This window comes from Paroedura picta, chromosome 3 (assembly GCF_049243985.1).
Source record: "Paroedura picta isolate Pp20150507F chromosome 3, Ppicta_v3.0, whole genome shotgun sequence".
In the NCBI taxonomy this organism is placed as follows: domain Eukaryota; kingdom Metazoa; phylum Chordata; class Lepidosauria; order Squamata; family Gekkonidae; genus Paroedura; species Paroedura picta.
This window is the reverse complement of record NC_135371.1, coordinates 526,024-541,541: the sequence shown is the minus strand read 5'-3', so window position 1 is coordinate 541,541 and position 15,518 is coordinate 526,024. Positions and strand designations below refer to the sequence as shown.

At 54.5% G+C, this 15,518-nt stretch overlaps 1 protein-coding gene across 3 annotated transcripts; it reads left to right on the top strand.

Annotated features, from left to right (window-relative positions):
* Positions 1 to 4,495: 4,495 nt before the first annotated feature.
* Positions 4,496 to 14,175, top strand: LOC143833961 (uncharacterized). Of its 3 annotated transcripts, none has more exons than XR_013229710.1 (7): positions 4,496 to 4,988; positions 6,020 to 6,125; positions 7,276 to 7,346; positions 7,526 to 7,658; positions 8,777 to 8,899; positions 9,239 to 12,611; positions 13,971 to 14,175. XR_013229710.1 is itself a non-coding variant. In XM_077330351.1 (6 exons), exons 1-6 carry the CDS (start codon positions 4,578 to 4,580, stop codon positions 10,675 to 10,677), a joined length of 2,283 nt encoding a protein of 760 aa, XP_077186466.1. In that variant the 5' UTR covers positions 4,496 to 4,577; the 3' UTR covers positions 10,678 to 13,670. The 3 variants fall into 3 exon arrangements, 1 of the variants encoding a protein (XP_077186466.1); XR_013229709.1 differs by having other exon boundaries at positions 13,687 to 14,175; XM_077330351.1 differs by lacking the exon at positions 13,971 to 14,175 and having other exon boundaries at positions 9,239 to 13,670.
* The last annotated feature ends 1,343 nt before the right edge of the window (positions 14,176 to 15,518 follow it).

Genomic DNA, 15,518 nt, shown 5'->3' with positions numbered 1-15,518 from the left:
GGAATGGAAACAGAAAGTCGGCGGGGAGGGGGGGGGGGAGCGTGCAGCCACGAGTCGGGGTCGGCCCAGCCCCGGGCACCGTCCGTGGGGCACTCCAGGAGCCCCCCCCCCGCACGGCCCGCTAGAAAAGGGTCTTCCCGCTCGTCGCCCGTGAAAACGGAGTGGCGCCGGGTATAGAAGAAGAAGAAGAAGAAGAGTCGGTTCTTATATGCCGCTTTTCCCTACCCGAAGGAGGCTCAAAGGGGCTTCCAGTCGCCTTCCCTTTCCTCTCCCCACAACAGACACCCTGTGAGGGAGGGGAGGCTGAGAGAGCCCTGAGAGAACTGCCCGGTCAGAACCGTTTTATCAGTGCCATCTGGCCGCATGTGGGGGAATCGAACCCGGCATGCCAGATTAGAAGTCCGCACTCCTGACCACAACACCAAACTGGTATAGAAAAACACCCTTCTGTCGCTGCTCGGCTGACGCTGCAGTGGGGCCAAGCCCGGGAGGGTTCCGCTCAGGGGGGCTTTCCGGCCTGAGGAAATCCTGCAGGTTTGGGGGCAAAGCACGTGGAGGGAGGGAGGGGGGGGATCTGGGGAGGAATTTCACCCATGGGCAAACATTGGGATGCCCGCTGGAGCGGCCCCGGGGAAAGTGATCTGAAGATCAGCGGCGGTTCCGGGAGATCTCCAGGCCCTGCCTGGCCACAGCAGAGGATCCCTTGGCCACAGAGCAGGGGGCAGGAAGAGAGCCCGGGGGGGGGGCCACCCACAAATGTGTTTATGGCCCTGGAGCCGCCCAAGATGCCCCCCCCCCCATCTGAGCTGGCGTAAGAACATGAGCAAAGTCCTGCTGGGTTAGGCCTGTGCCCCCTCCCCCACCCATAGAGGCCCAAACCCTTCGGGGGACTGCAGAAGCCCTCCCGCCCTGCATTTTGAGGGGGGGGCTCAGAGGCAAGTGTCTGACCCCACCCCACCCTTTTTCTCTCCTGCGGACTCTCCAAACCGCAGCTGCCCACAACCGAGGGAAGGGGAGCCTGACCCCCCCCCGCCCCGTTCCGCAGGGCCTCCGAAAGGGAGCTCCCCCACCGGGCATTCCCCTGAGAGGACCACAAGCCCCCTCAGACATCCCCTCCCCGCCTGATCTCTCTGGGGGCCTTAGCCAAGTTACCCTTTCTGTTACAGTGTGGTTGTTGTGTTGTTTAGAACCACGGTTGGATTGTTGTTGTGGTATTTGACTCTGTTGTGTGTTGATTCGCTCCATGAGAGCTCTGAGAGACCTGCTCTGTCAGAACAGGTCTTCTGGCCTCCTGGGAGCTTTGTATCGATTAGTTAAAGTACCAGATTATTTCAGGTTTCTGATTCGTTCGTTCGTTCAATTGTTCCGCCCTCCCTTGCGGCTCAGGGTGGTTTGCACTGAAACTGAATTAATACAAATGCAATCTAATGAGCACCTTGATTTGAATATAACATTTTAACAGTAGAAACTTGTAACAAAAAGGGCAGTTTTTAATGTGACGTTGAACAGTGGAGCATTTGACTTGGATTTACTGCGCTGGGGTTTCTTCCGTGGGTGCAGCGGATGGTGGGAGGGGCCTCCGAGTCTGATGGGTGGTTGGTTCACTGTTCTCCACTGAGAGCCTAGTGGATGAGCTCCATTTTGCAGGCCCCAGGAGGGCCCTGGTGCTGTCTGGGAGGACAGAGGGAGCCCCGCATCCGGTCGGGGCCAGACGAGCTTCCCTGGGACCAGCTTGTGGATCTTCGCAGAGCGTAGTGCTCGGGGGGGGGGTGCAGATGGGGGGGGGTTCTCAGGTACTTGGTGCCCAGACCAGGTATGGGCTTGAAGGAGAGCCTTAGGACTCACCAAGCAGTCAACTGGTAGCCAATACAGATGTATACAATGGTCATAGCAAACACTCTTTTCCAACAACCCAAGAGACGACCCTACACACGGACAACTCCAGACAGTCAACACAGAAATCAGACTGACTATGTGCTCTGCAGCCAAAGATGGAGAAGTTCTATACAGTCAGGAAAAACAAGACCAGGAGCCGATTGTGGTTCAGATCATCAGCTTCTTGTTGCAAAATTTAGGCTCAAATTGAAGAAAGTAGGGAAAAGCACTAGGCCACTCAGGTATGAACTAAATCATATCCCCGACGAATATACAGTAGAGGTGACAAATAGATTTAAGGAATTAGATCTGCTAGACAGAATGCCTGAAGAACTATGGACAGAGTTTTGCAACATTTTACAAGAGGTAGCAACTAAAACCATCCCAAAGAAAAAGAAATGCAAGAAAGCAAATGGCTATCTGAGGAAGCTTTATAAATAGCTGAGGAGAGAAGTGAAAGGCAAGGGAGAAAGAGAAAGATACACCCAACTGAATGGAGAATTCCGGAGAATAGCTAGAAGAGATAAGAATGCTGTTCATTTAACAGTGCAAACAAATAGAAGAAAACAATAGAGTGGGGAGGAACAGAGATCTTTTCAAGAAAATTGGAGATATGAAGAGAACGTTTCATGCAAAGATGGGTATGATAAAGGACCGAAATGGTAGGGACCTCACAGAAGCAGAAGAGATTTTTAAAAGTGGCAAAATTATACAGAGAAACTATACAAGAGCGAGCTTAACATCCCTGATAACCACAACGGGTTAGTTACTGACCTGGAGCCAGGCATCCTGGAATGTGAAGTCAAATGGGCTTTAGGAAGTCTGAGCAACAATAAAGCTAATGGTGGTGACAGCATTCCAGTTGAACTATTCAAAATCTTAAAAGACAATGCAGTACAAGTGCTACACTCAATATGCCAGCAAATATGGAAAACTCAACAGTGGCCACAGGATTGGAAAAGGTCAGTTTACATTCCAATGCCAAAGAAGGGCAATGCCAAAGAATGTTCAAACTACCGCACCATTGCACTCATTTCTCATGCTAGCAAAGTTATGCTCAAAATCCTACAAGCTAGGCTCCAGCAATATGTGGACTGAGAACTTCCAGAACTACAGGCAGGATTTCGAAGAGGCAGAGGAACTAGAGATCAAATTGCCAACATATGCTGGATCATGGAGAAAGCTAGGGAGTTCCAGAAGAACATCTACTTCTGCTTCATTGACTATGTTAAAGCCTTTGATTGTGTGGAGCACAACAAATTGTGGCAAGTTCTTAAAGAGATGGGAATACCAGGGCATCTTATCTATTTTTTGAGAAACCTATATGCAGGTCAAGAAGCAACAGTGAAAACCGGGCATGGAATCACTGATTGGTTCAAAATTGAGAAAGGAGTTTGGCAAGGCTGTCGCCCTGCCTATTTAACTTGTATGTGGAGCACATCATGAGAAAGGCGGGGTTAGATGAGTCACAAATTGGGATCAAGATTGCAGGGAGAAATATCAACAACCTCATATATGCAGATGATACCACTCTAATGGCAGAAAGTGAAGAGGAACTAAAGAGCCTGTTGATGCGGGTGAAGGAGGAGAGTGCAAAAGTTGGCTTGAAACTCAACATCAAGAAAACGAAGATCATGGCATCCGGCCCTCTCAATTCCTGGCAAATATATGGGGAAGAAATGGAGGTAGTGACAGATTTTATTTTCCTGGGCTCCAAGATCACTGCAGATGGGGACTGCAGCAAAGAAATTAAAAGACGCTTGCTCCAGGGGAGGAAAGCTATGGCAAATCTAGACAGCATCCTAAAAATCTAGACAGCATTACATGCTTTTATTATTTCAAGAGTAATTAAATTAAAATCCTTAGAAAAAAGCCTTAGAGCCCAAGGTTTCCCTGGACAGCTGGAATAACTCAACCTGTGACTAGAGAGCAGCCATTTCAATACAGCCCTGCAGTGCAGGGTTTAGAGCCCTACTTTGAAAGAGAGGCTCTTAGTTTCCAGGTGTTGATGTGAAACATATTAAGGAGATGCTGCTGCTGCTGCAGAGGCCCCAGGCAGGGTCTGTCCCCCGGGGCATTCGGACGGTACATGGAAGGCACCGACGCAAAATGGCTGCTGCCAGAAGCTGAGAAAGTTGCTACAGTGTTTGCCTCTCCCCACCTCCCCCCTCGGAAATGAAATGTTCTCGCGGAGCCTGTTTTTCTTTGTCATAAGAATGAGGTTCAGTGTCCCTCCCCCACCCCCACCCCGTCCATCAGGCGGTCAGCGGAGGAGGCCGGGTCGGCCTGATGGGGCCCGAGGCCTTTCCTGCCCGGCCGCTTTTGGGCTTCCGTGGAGGGCCCAATCCCAGCGAGGCCCTGCGCTCCGGTGGGGTGCCTGGAGGAGACCCGTCCCGGGCCAGTCTCGGCTCCCTCCCGGGGGGGCTTGGCCTCTCGCGGGGCCCCTTCCTTCGAGGGCGGCCCGCCCTCCCTGCCTTGAGCAGCCCCGGTTCCTCCTGTGGCTCCGGAGAGGCTGCCCGGGTCCCGTCTGGCTGGGGGAGGCCTGCCTGGGGCCTTCTTCAAGGAGAGCCCCCCCCCCATCGTGTGCGCCTCCCCCCCCCCCCGCCAGCACCCTTGCCCAGGGATGACTCGGGGGGGGGGGCTGCTCCGGGCCACCTTGCCGAAGTCCCGCCCGGGGGTGTCCGTGGACTGCCATTCCCAGCATGCCCTGGCAGGGGCTCATGGGGGCGGTAGTCCACGGCCATCTGGAGAGGCGCAGGGTGGTCCCTCCCCCTCCCCCCCCCGGCCTGGCGCGTCTCTCCGCCTCTCCCCGCCCCGTCCCGGACGCCAGCGGGTGGGCAGCTCCGCGCCGCAGGGCTCGTTCGTTCGCGGCCGGCCTCGATCCCGCCCGCCGGGCTCGGCCTCCCCGGCGCGGCTGCAGCCCGTGGGCGCCTCCCCCCCCGCGCCCCCCTCCGCGCCCCTGGCCCAGCCCCGAGAGCCTGAAGCCCGCCCGCCACGACGACGACGAGGAGGAGGAGGAGGAAAACGGAGCGCAGCCGATCCCCCCGCAGCCGCCGGGGAAAGCCGCGCCGCCCCGGAGAGGAGGAGGAGGAGGAGGTCTCCTCGGGAGCAAGGTCGGGGCTCCTGCAAGGGGAGGGGGCCCCCACTGCGGCTTCTCTCCCTTTCTCCCTCCCGGGGCGCGGGGGGTCGGGCGCAATCCCGGCGGGGGGGGTCTCCGAGGTATCCAGCGGGGGGGGGGGGGCGCCAAGGAGCCCGAGTCCTGCAGCCCACGCCGGACCCGCAGCCTTTGGGCCGAGCGGGGGGGGGTCCCGTCGGAGCCCCGCGGAGGATCCGGCCTGGAGGAAGTAGTGGGGGGGGGCTCCTGTGAAAAGGTCCCTCCCTGCCCGCCCGGGGAAGCCGTCTGGAGATTTCGGGTGGGGTGTGCGTGGGGGGGGGGTCCCTGTGGGCGGGCAGGTCCTTGTGGGTTCCTGCATTGTGTGGGGGGTTGGATTGGAGGACCCTGGAGGGCCCTCCTGACGGTGATTTAGGGAGAGTCTTCTCTGAATGAAAGTGAGGAGCACACCCCCCCCCCCCCGGAGACCCAGCCAGTCCACAGGGATCCCCGCAAAGGTCCCCTCTGGGATGGACTGCTGTAGCTCCTGGACACGGACCTTCCCATCGACCGTCTCGAAGGTCCAGAAGTGTCCGCTGGTACAGGGCGGGGCTGGAAGGACCCCGTGGAGGGGCCCCCATTCGACCTGCCCTCCTTTCGGGGCCAAGTTCAAGGTGCTGGTCGTAACCTTTAAGGCCCTACGTGCTCTGGACCCTGCAGACCTACCAGACTGTCTCTCCCAGTAGGCTGGGGATCCCCGGCCCCGGAGAAATCCACCTGCCCCCGACCAGGATCCGGGCCTTTCTGGCCCCGGCCCCTGCCTGGTGAAATGAGTGTACAGGGCCTGTAAAGCGGCACCCTTCTGCCAGGCCAGGAGAAAGGGGAGAAGCTCGGGGTCTCCCTCCGCCTCCCCCATCTCAGATGTCCTCCCCCAGTTAGGCCGGTTACTCCCTGCACTTATGATGAGGGAACAAAACGGCAGGGTTTGAACGGTGAGGTTTTAATGCCGTAAACTGTCCATCTGTTTCCCCCCTTCCCTCACTGCTCTTTCAGATGTTGGGACCATCCATGAAGACGGAAGCTGCAATCCCAGAGGCAGGAGGAGCTCCGTCCGAGGAGGGGCAGGCCATGGAGCGTGCCCCAGACGCCCTCTCCGGGGGTAAGGACGGTCGTGCCAGGAAGGGATTGGGGCACCCTGTGAATTTGAGGGGAAGGGAGTTCCGGTCAGGAGAAAAACCACACAGAGAGAATCTGGAGTTCTCAGGGTCCACTAAGAGATTAGAAATACTGAAGTCACGGCCGGAGTCGACTGGCTGTTCCGGCTCTTTCGGGCTGTGGTCCGGTCATTCTAGCCCCCGTGATTCTGACCCAGCCACTGTTTGCACACTCCGCACTTTGGCCCAGAGAGCCCCCCCTGCCCTGCCCTGCCTCTGAAGATGCCCCCCACAGTTACTGGCAAAATATCAGGGGTTAAATGACAACCCCATTGGCCCCACACCCTGCAAACCCCACAACAGGCAATGAGGAAAACAATGAGGGAGGGCAATTCCCCCATTCATGTGACGATTCTGCTCTCCTTCGTTCCGTAAGAGGAAGTCCCCCCTGGGATGACGGGAGCAGGACACACGCCTGCGATTAAAAACCCATCAGAGGAAGTCGAGCTGACTCGGAAGAGAACAGGTGGACAAACCTCAGCAGAGATATTCAGCCGGGTGAATCAGGGGAGTTTCTGCCTTCTGGGGCAGCAGAACTCTGAAAGCCAGACTCTGAGGCCAAGAAATCCAGACAGAATTGGCTTCTGCACCCGTATCTAGAAGGGCGTCCTGCAGGCCACCGGGGGACTTGGTCTGCTGAGGGTGGGGTGGGGGGTGGCAGGTAGTGGCCTGGCCCTGCCAGAAGATTTGCGGGGAGGGGCTTTGGGAGGGGCCGGGGGCAGATGTGGCGTCATGATGATGTTGCCTCTGGCTGAGAACCCGATGGTGAAGCTGGCAGGCCAGGAGACCCCGAACACCCCCTCCTAGGACAAGCTCAAGTCAACTCTCGGCCGAAAGTGGCATGTCATGGGAAGTCCCCCCCCTTCCCTCCCCCCAGGCCACACACTTGTCTCCCCACAGAAGTCTGAAAGATCTTGGCAACGTTTATAATCCCTGGGCTCATAGGTTCCTTTTGCTTCTTTCCTGCCTCTCCCAGAATTTAGCTTAAAAGTGCTTAAAATATGTTGAGTGTAGACAGGGTGAGAAGGGGGGGTGTGAAGCACCAAACAAGCAAGCAAACGCCCCCCTTCCCTCCCTTTTTTGTCTCTCTAACAGGTAGAGAAGAGATGCTGTTGAGGTGTCGTTTTCCCGGAGGGGAGGAAGAGGCTGCTGCACCCCCAGTCCAGGTAGGAGAGAGGAGCAGGGGGCAGCCTGGGCCCTCCTCCCTTCTCGGGGGCTTCTGCTCCTGCGGTTTCTACAAGGGGTCTGGGCGAGAGATCCTTCCCCCCTCCCAAGCCCTGCATCCTGTCCCTTTCCCTCTGCCAGGCGTGATCTCTGAGGGGGGGGGGTCTGCTTTCTCTTCCAGGGTCTCCCCTCCTTCTCCTTGGAGGACGTGTCTGTCTCTGTCTCTGAGGCAGAACCGTCCCTGCTGGATCCGGCCCAAAGGGCTCTGTGGAGGGACGTCACGCTGGAGAACTCTGGGAATGTGGCCTTTCTGGGTGAGGATCGCTCATGGGTGCCAGAGGTGGGAATTGCTGCCCTTCTGTTGAGGCACCCATGAATCCAACAACTGAATAGCAAGTCACTCCTTTGAGGCTCGTCCTGCTACTTGGGGAGGGCCTGCTGCTTACAGGCAGAGCCTCTGCTTGGCCTGCAGGAGGTCCCGGGTTCGATCCCCGGCAGCATCTCCAGTGTGAAGGGTCAGGCAGGAGGTGAAGTGAAAGACTCAGCTGAGCCTTGGGCTGCCCGTCTGAGAGGGGAATGCCGACTCCGGTGGGCCCAGGGCCTGAGTAGCCAGAGGCAGCCCCCTCTGCTGAGGCGTGTGGGTCAGGCCCGCCTGGAGCCCCAAGTGGCCATCGTCCCACGATGGCTCCTGACACTGCCAAGGCCTCTAGAAGCCTTTGTGGAAGACGTAGCATGAAGGTCAGGATCGGTCCCGTCTTAGGTGGTCAAAGACAATAGGTGGTTGTGGATGTCGGACACCCACCACATCCCCACAGAGCATCTTTTGACAGGAGCTTCCACCAGAGCTCCTCCATCAGCCTCAATCAGCAGACTGTTCCCAAAGGGGCACTTAAGTAGCAGACCTCAATGAGGCTCCAGTCAACAGCAAAACCTTTTTCACAAACGCCAAACCCCTGAGGGCACTTGGAGGTGGAGGCAGGTCTTGAGCAACCTCCCTTGTGCTCAGGGCACTTCCTTCTGCTCAGAGAGGAGAGCAGCTCAAACCCGACTTGCCAGCCCCACCACACTCTGCCCACACGTGCTGGCATGGTCGCCCTCTGGTCTTTGCCTGCATTATGCTCTCTACCTCCCAAGGGTCAGGGGGTCCCAAGGACCCAATCCAGGGTCTTTCCCGGAGGCTCAGAGAAGGCTCCTAATCCCCCTTCCCTCCTGGTTACGCCCCTGGGTGCAGTTTCTCAGGCCTGCCACACTCTTGAGAGAGAGACCTTGAAAGAAACCTTTTGAGGGGGCCTTGTGGCCTTTGCCTGACAGATGCATCCCCCAATACGGGTTGACTTTGGGGCCTTAAATCTTGACCATAATTTTTACTCCTGAATTTCTCTCCTTCCTCATCAAGAAGATCTCTCTCCCTCTCTCTCTCTTTCTGCGAAAGGAGCCAGACGTATAGGAGAAAATTTGGTGGAGACAAAGAACAGTCTTGTACCCAAAGACAAGCTGGAGAGTTTCTCAAGAGGATCCCAAGAGAATATTTCCTTCCCAAATGGGCTGGCTGAGAGTGAGTATCCATGATCCATGATATCGCTTTAGGATGCTCTGGGCTGATCCTGCGTTGAGCAGGGGGTTGGACTAGATGGCCTGTATGGCCCCTTCCAACTCTGTGATTCTATGATAACGTCAAGGAAACACAAGGAATACCCACAAGGATTTCAGATTCACTCCTGAGCAATGTTGGGTTTGGTACAGTCTTACATCCAGTGGTTAACGGGGGAGGGAGGTCTTCTGGGGACCTGAAATCTTGGAGGCTCAAAAACTCCTTCTGGGCAAGAGGTCAGCTGTGGCTCTTAGGAGGGAGGAATCCTTAAGGCTAAGAGTGTCTTTCTGTTTCTTCCATCAGGGGATGATCAGAGCAATGAGGAGGGTGAGGAACTTCATCAACAGCAGCCAGACAGAGTTAAAAATGAAGACCTGAAAGAAAACATCAGGAATCAAGGCAGGCCTAAGAGAAAGAAAGGCGGCTTTAGGCACCAAAGAATACACAGAGGGGAGAAACCTTTTCAATGCTCAGTGTGTGGGAATAGATTCAGTCAGAGTGTCCATCTTCAACAGCATCAGAGAACCCACACAGGGGAGAAACCTTTTGAATGCTCAGAGTGTGGGAAGAGATTCAGTCGCAGATGCACTCTTCAAAATCACCAGAGAACCCACACAGGGGAGAAGCCTTTGGAATGCTCCATGTGCGGAAAGAGATTCAGTCAGAGTGGGAATCTTCATAAGCATCAGAGAACACACACAGGAGAGAAACCTTTTGAATGCTCAGCGTGTGGAAAGAGATTTAGTCACACGTGCACTCTTCAAGAGCATCAGAGAACCCACACAGGGGAGAAACCATTTGAATGCTCAGTGTGTGGAAAGAGATTTAGTCAGAGTGGTGCTCTTCAAAAGCATCAGAGAACCCACACAGGGGAGAAACCATTTGAATGTTCAATGTGTGGAAAGAGATTCAGTCAGAGAGGCACCCTCCAAAAACATCAGAGAACCCACACAGGGGAGAAACCTTTTGAATGCTTAGTGTGTGGGAAAAGATTTAGTCGTAGATGCATTCTTCAACAGCATCACAGAACCCACACAGGAGAGAAACCTTTTGAATGCTCTGTGTGTGGAAAGAGATTCAGTCAGGGTGGCAATCTTCAACAGCATCAGGGATCCCACACACGGGAGATAAATTTTGAATGCTCAGTTTGTGGAAAGAAATATAGTCAGAGTGGCACTCTTCAGGAGCATCAGAGATCCCATACAGGGGAGAAATATTTGGAATGCTCAGTTTGTGGAAAGAGATTCAGTCGCAAAGCCACACTTCAAAATCATCAGAGGACCCACACAGGGGAGAAACCTTTGGAATGCTCAGTGTGCGGAAGGAGATTCAGTCATAGTGGCACTCTTCATAAGCATCAGAGAACCCACACAGGACAGAAACCTTTTGAATGCCCAGTGTGTGGAAAGAGATTCAGCCAGAGTGGCCTTGTGCAACAGCATCAAATAACCCATACAGGGGAGAAACCTTTTGAATGCTCAGAGTGTGAAAAGAGATTCAGTCGCAGATGCATTCTTCAGCAGCATCAGAGAACCCACACAGGGGAGAAACCTTTTGAATGCTCAGAGTGTGGAAAGAGATTCAGTCAGAGTGGCAATCTTCAGCAGCATCAGAGAACCCACACAGGGGAGAAACCTTTCAGATGCTCAGTCTGCAAGATGAGATTCAGTTTGAACGGCACTCTTCAAAAGCATCAGAGAACCCATGCACTGCTCCCTACTTCAGGTTGTCTGCCAATCTAACTCTTTCTGCCATGTACAAAACTGTCAAAAATAATCCTTTTCCCCAAGTCTTTGAGGTAAGAGACAAGTTGTGGATAACAGATATCTCCGGCCTCTTTGCTCCTTTCATGAACATGCTGTGACCAGCCATGATCCTTAATTCACAGACATTTTTAGATGACAAGCAGCTCTCAAGAGGCATCACAATATCCTAATCTCTCCCCAGCCCAGCCTGCTTTGAACTCTTTTGGGTGTCCCCACCGTGAATCCCAAAGAGAATTTGCTTGGGTTGAAAGATACGCTTGGGTCCCCTAACTCCACACCTCCGTTCTAAGGGGTCAGATGCCCCACTATGATCCACTATGTGGAAGGGGGCTGGTAACCATGGAGGGCAGCGAATTCCCCAGTCCCAATTGCTGTCCTCCCTCTTCCCCAGAATATCCTAGAGATAATCAGGGAAAAGTCAGATGTCCTCCTGCTCCGCCTCCCCCCAACTCCATGGGGCAGAAATGGCCTGGAGTAATCTCTGGGCAGATGCTGACTCCCCCCCTCGGAGCTTGAATTCCCCCCCCCCCCCCCCCCGTAGATTGTGTCCTTCTGCAGCAGCCTGAGAAATTTCAGCTCGCTACTTCTAACTTGGAACGGGATCTGCATGTTGGGCCTGAAGATCCTGCCTCTTTCCCAAAGGTTTCGTGTGTAGAACTCGGCATCTGGAGAGATAAAAACCATCCCATAATGTCTCTTTCAGAGGGGAGAACACTTTCTTCCTCCAAAGCCCCTCCGTGCCTGTGGCCATCGCTGCTTCCTCTGACCGTGAATTCCCCACTCCTACCACTCCTGCTGCAAAAAAGTCTCTCTCTTGGCCAGTCCTGAATCTGCTGGCTGTGAGCTTCATTGGATCCCGGGCAGCTCTAGTCTTTCTTTCGATCTTTATTGAATTAGGGTGCTGGCAGTGCTGCCTGAGCGGTCCCTGCCCTGGTACTGGCCCAATGTGTTGCACAGCCCCCATCTCAAGACCTGGATGTTCTGCCGCTGTTGATATATCCCACGACTGCCTTCGCCTTGTTTGCTGCTGTGCCACAGTGACTGGTCCTATTTGGCTTATATATTTAGCTTCTCTATAGTTAGCTTATCTGTACCCCAAGAGAGTTGCTCACTCTCTTTCTCACACACACATCCAGAAGGGCTTCCACACCCAGTTTGCAAGCTTTTTGTTTTTCTTTCCTAGATGTTGAATTTGGCATTGTGAGAGAGTGGCAGATGGTAATCTGGAGAACTGTGTTGGTGAACATTTTTTCTCAGAGTAGTTCGGCCGTGGAAGGGGCTGCCTGAGGAGGTGGGGAGCTCCCCCTCACTGGCCGTCTTCAAGCAGCGGCTGGACAGATCCTTCTCCTGGATGCTGGAGGCTGATCCTGCCTTGAGCAGGGGGTGGGACCAGATGGCCTGCATGGCCCTTCCAGTTAAATCCAGGAGCCTGCCTGGGTTACCAAGTCTTAGAGGATCTGGATTCACATCCACGGTTGGCTTGGAAGGGGGACCTTTTTCAAAGATTTGTGCTTGATAGGCGAGAGGCCCTCGCATCGGACAGGGCTTTGACTAGACTGGTGAATGATGTTCATTGGAGAGTCAACAGGTGTTCAAGCTCCTTAAAGAGAGACTGATGCAAGCTCCAATCCTTGGACCTCCTGACTGCAGGAAGCCTTTTCTTATCGGAACTGACGCTAGTCCCACAGGCCTTTGGACAGTCCTGATTTTATTTATATTCATTCATTCATTCACTGTGACATCTCAGGGTGGTGTTCGTGGAACAGCAGAACATGCAGATTTAAAACATTTATAATATTAGCCTGCAAGCCGGGAATGCAACAGGTGTCATGGCACATGCCCCCAGAGGGGCCCACCAGCGGCCGAGCTACCTGAGGAAGCCCACAGCCGGTTGGGCTGGCACACGGCGGGTGAGGTGGGAGCTCTGCCGGAGGGTGGGCTGACGGGTGCGCTGACGGCTGGCCGCCATGGCTGCTGGTGGGTGGGTGGTCCGTCCCACCAGGGCAAGAGAGAACAATTCTGCTGCATCCTCCATATGGCAGCCTTTTAAATATTTGAAGATGGTTCTCAGATCCCCTCTCAGTCGTCTCCTTTCCAGGCTAAACAGACCAAGCTCCCCCAACCTTTCCTCCTACGTCTTGCTCTCCAAACCCCTCACCATCTTTGCTGCCATCCTCTGGACACGCTCCAGTTTGTCTATATTCCTCCCTCTTCAACTGTGGTGCCCAAAACTGAACCCAGGACTCCAAGTGAGGCCGAACCAGAGCAGAGTAAAGCGGTACCATCACCTCCCGTGATCTGGACACGATGCTCTGTTTGATGCAGCCCAAAATCCCATTTGCCTTTTGAGCCACTGAGTCACGCTGCTGACTCATGTTCAGATGTTATACCAAATAGTATCAATTGTATGAAGTAAGAAATGTGTTTTATTCTGATTTAGCAAATGACAAATTGTAGCCGATGTGGTATCGTGAAATGTTATTGGTGCCATAGAAACCTTTGTACGTATTGCAGGGAGGCCTAGCGGTGAATGACCCCTTGCCTTCTGCCTGCGGGGGAGGGGCGCATGGAAGTGGGGCCTGTCCATTGGACTTGGGTTTTGTGAGTCGTCTGTCCGTCCTCAGCTGGGCGTAATCTTATGAAGGAGAGCAGAGCCCCACTGATTTAACACCCTGAATGCAGCTCAAGGTCACCTCAGAGGCAGCCGAGAGCTATCAGAAATATAGCCAAGCCCCCCCCCCCAATTAAGCAGGGCGGGGCCTTAAGGGCTGTGATTGTGCTCCCCTTCCAATAAAGGTGGGCTTGTTTTAAAGAAGGCTCAGTGTGCATTCCTTCGTTGATCAGCTGCGGCACAGGCTTGTTCCTGGGTGAGGGACCTTCTGTCTCTCTTATCAAGGTGGAAGTTGGGTACTCCTCCGGGTTGAGCCCTGTGTTCACACGCCCCCCCCCCCCACACACTGTTTCAGATTTCCCTTCTCTTTTCAGGCTCCCTTCTCTCTCCTTCCCCAAAACCAACCCATATCTTCCCTTTCCCCCTTTCCAGAAGAGAGCAAGAGGCCATCTAGTCCAGCCCTCTCTCACGCGATTGACAACCAGTTCCAATAAGCAGAGTGGTGGAGGCCATCCCCGGATTCTGCCTTCCGGTGGTGGGATTCAGAGGTTGACTGCCTCTGAACAAGGAGGCTTTTAAAGCCATCCAAACATAAGGAGATATTTTTATAAACTATGATGATGATTTGAGATGATCTTGTGTGTTTGTTTTTTTTTAGAGGACTAAATGGAGCGGATTCCACCTTTGATGGAAGAAATCCAGAATTTTGGGAAAGTGGCAGGTTTTAATCTAAACAATTCTAAGACTAAAGTGTTGACAAAAAAATATGACTGGCCAATCCAAAAATCTTTTATCAGAAAAATTGGGTTTTGAGATTGGAGAAAGAATAAAATATCTGGGTGTTTACATTTCCTGTCAGAAAACATTGCCTCCAGGCGACTCTTGTCAGACGCGGCTTTCCCTAAAGAGAGACGGTCAAGCCCCGACCCCTCTCCACTGGGGCCAGTGGCCGGCCGGCCACGCACAACACCACGACCCCCCCACACCCACGCCCCAGTCGGAGGCGGACGTCCCCTCCCACGTGAGACCCTCCTTCGCCAGAAGGCTGCAGCTCAGCGCCCGGTCACTCGAGGGGCTTTGGGGCTCCGCGCAGCCCTGGAGCTTTTGGGGCCGCCTGGCCTGGGACGGCGCTCGCGTGCAGCAAAGCCGCCGGGCCGAGGAAGGCCGCTTGACGCATGTCCCTTTCGGAAAAGGGCGCGGCCAGGCGCCTGGGGCTCGTGTCCGGCCTGCGGGTGGATGTCCCTGCCCCGCTTCGCCCTGCCGGCCAGTTCTGCACGCCGCGGACGCCAGTTCCCGATGCGACTTCGGGGGGAGGGGAGGGCGGGATGGGTCAGACCCCTGACCGGGAGGAAGCCCCCCCCCCGGTTCTTGGGGGAGGCTGAGATGGGGCGGGGCGGGGTTTTCTCCCGGGGACCGGAGCTCTGCCAGCGGGAGTTCGGGAGGCAGAGTGCAAAAGAGAAGGAAAGAAAGAAGAGTCACCAACATGATACTTAACTAACATAAGAACTAAATAATAGAGTAAGGGCTGTGTGGGAGGAGTTAGGGCGGGCCCTGTCCGGGATAAAAACTCGGAGGGGCCAATCAGGAGCCGCGAAGCCTCCGTCGCCCGTCGCAGAAGCCTCCACCGCCCGGCCCCTTTCCTGTCCGGCTTTCACGGCCGAGACAGGAAAGCAAGATTGGACCAAGGGGATGGGACCTAGGGGCTCCCAAAAGCGTGAGAAAAAAATGATTTCAGCAGGGAAATAGCCAATTTCCTTGTTCTGAAATCATTTTTTTCTCACACTTTTGGGAGCCCCTAGGTCCCATCCCTTGGTCCAATCTTCTTGAAACTTGCAGGGGAGCTCTGGGGGGGTCTTCTCTCAGTCACCTGCAAGTTTCAGGAAGATTGCACCAGGGGGTCCCATCCTGGGGGCTCCCAAGGAACATTCCCCATAGAAGTCTATGGAGAAACATGTTCAGCCTAAAGAATCTGACACTCCATTGTAACCAATGGAGCAGATGGGGCACCCTCTTTGGGAGCCCCTAGGATTGGACCCCTTGGTCCAATCTTCTTGAAACTTTCAGGGGACTCAGGGAAGACACTCCCTGAGCTCCCCAAGAAGTTTCAGGGGTGCAACTTACACTCCCTCCCTCCCAGCCCCCGGGGAAGGCAGGGGAAGGATTTCCAATGCAAGTCAATGGAGATATACTTAATATACTTAATACT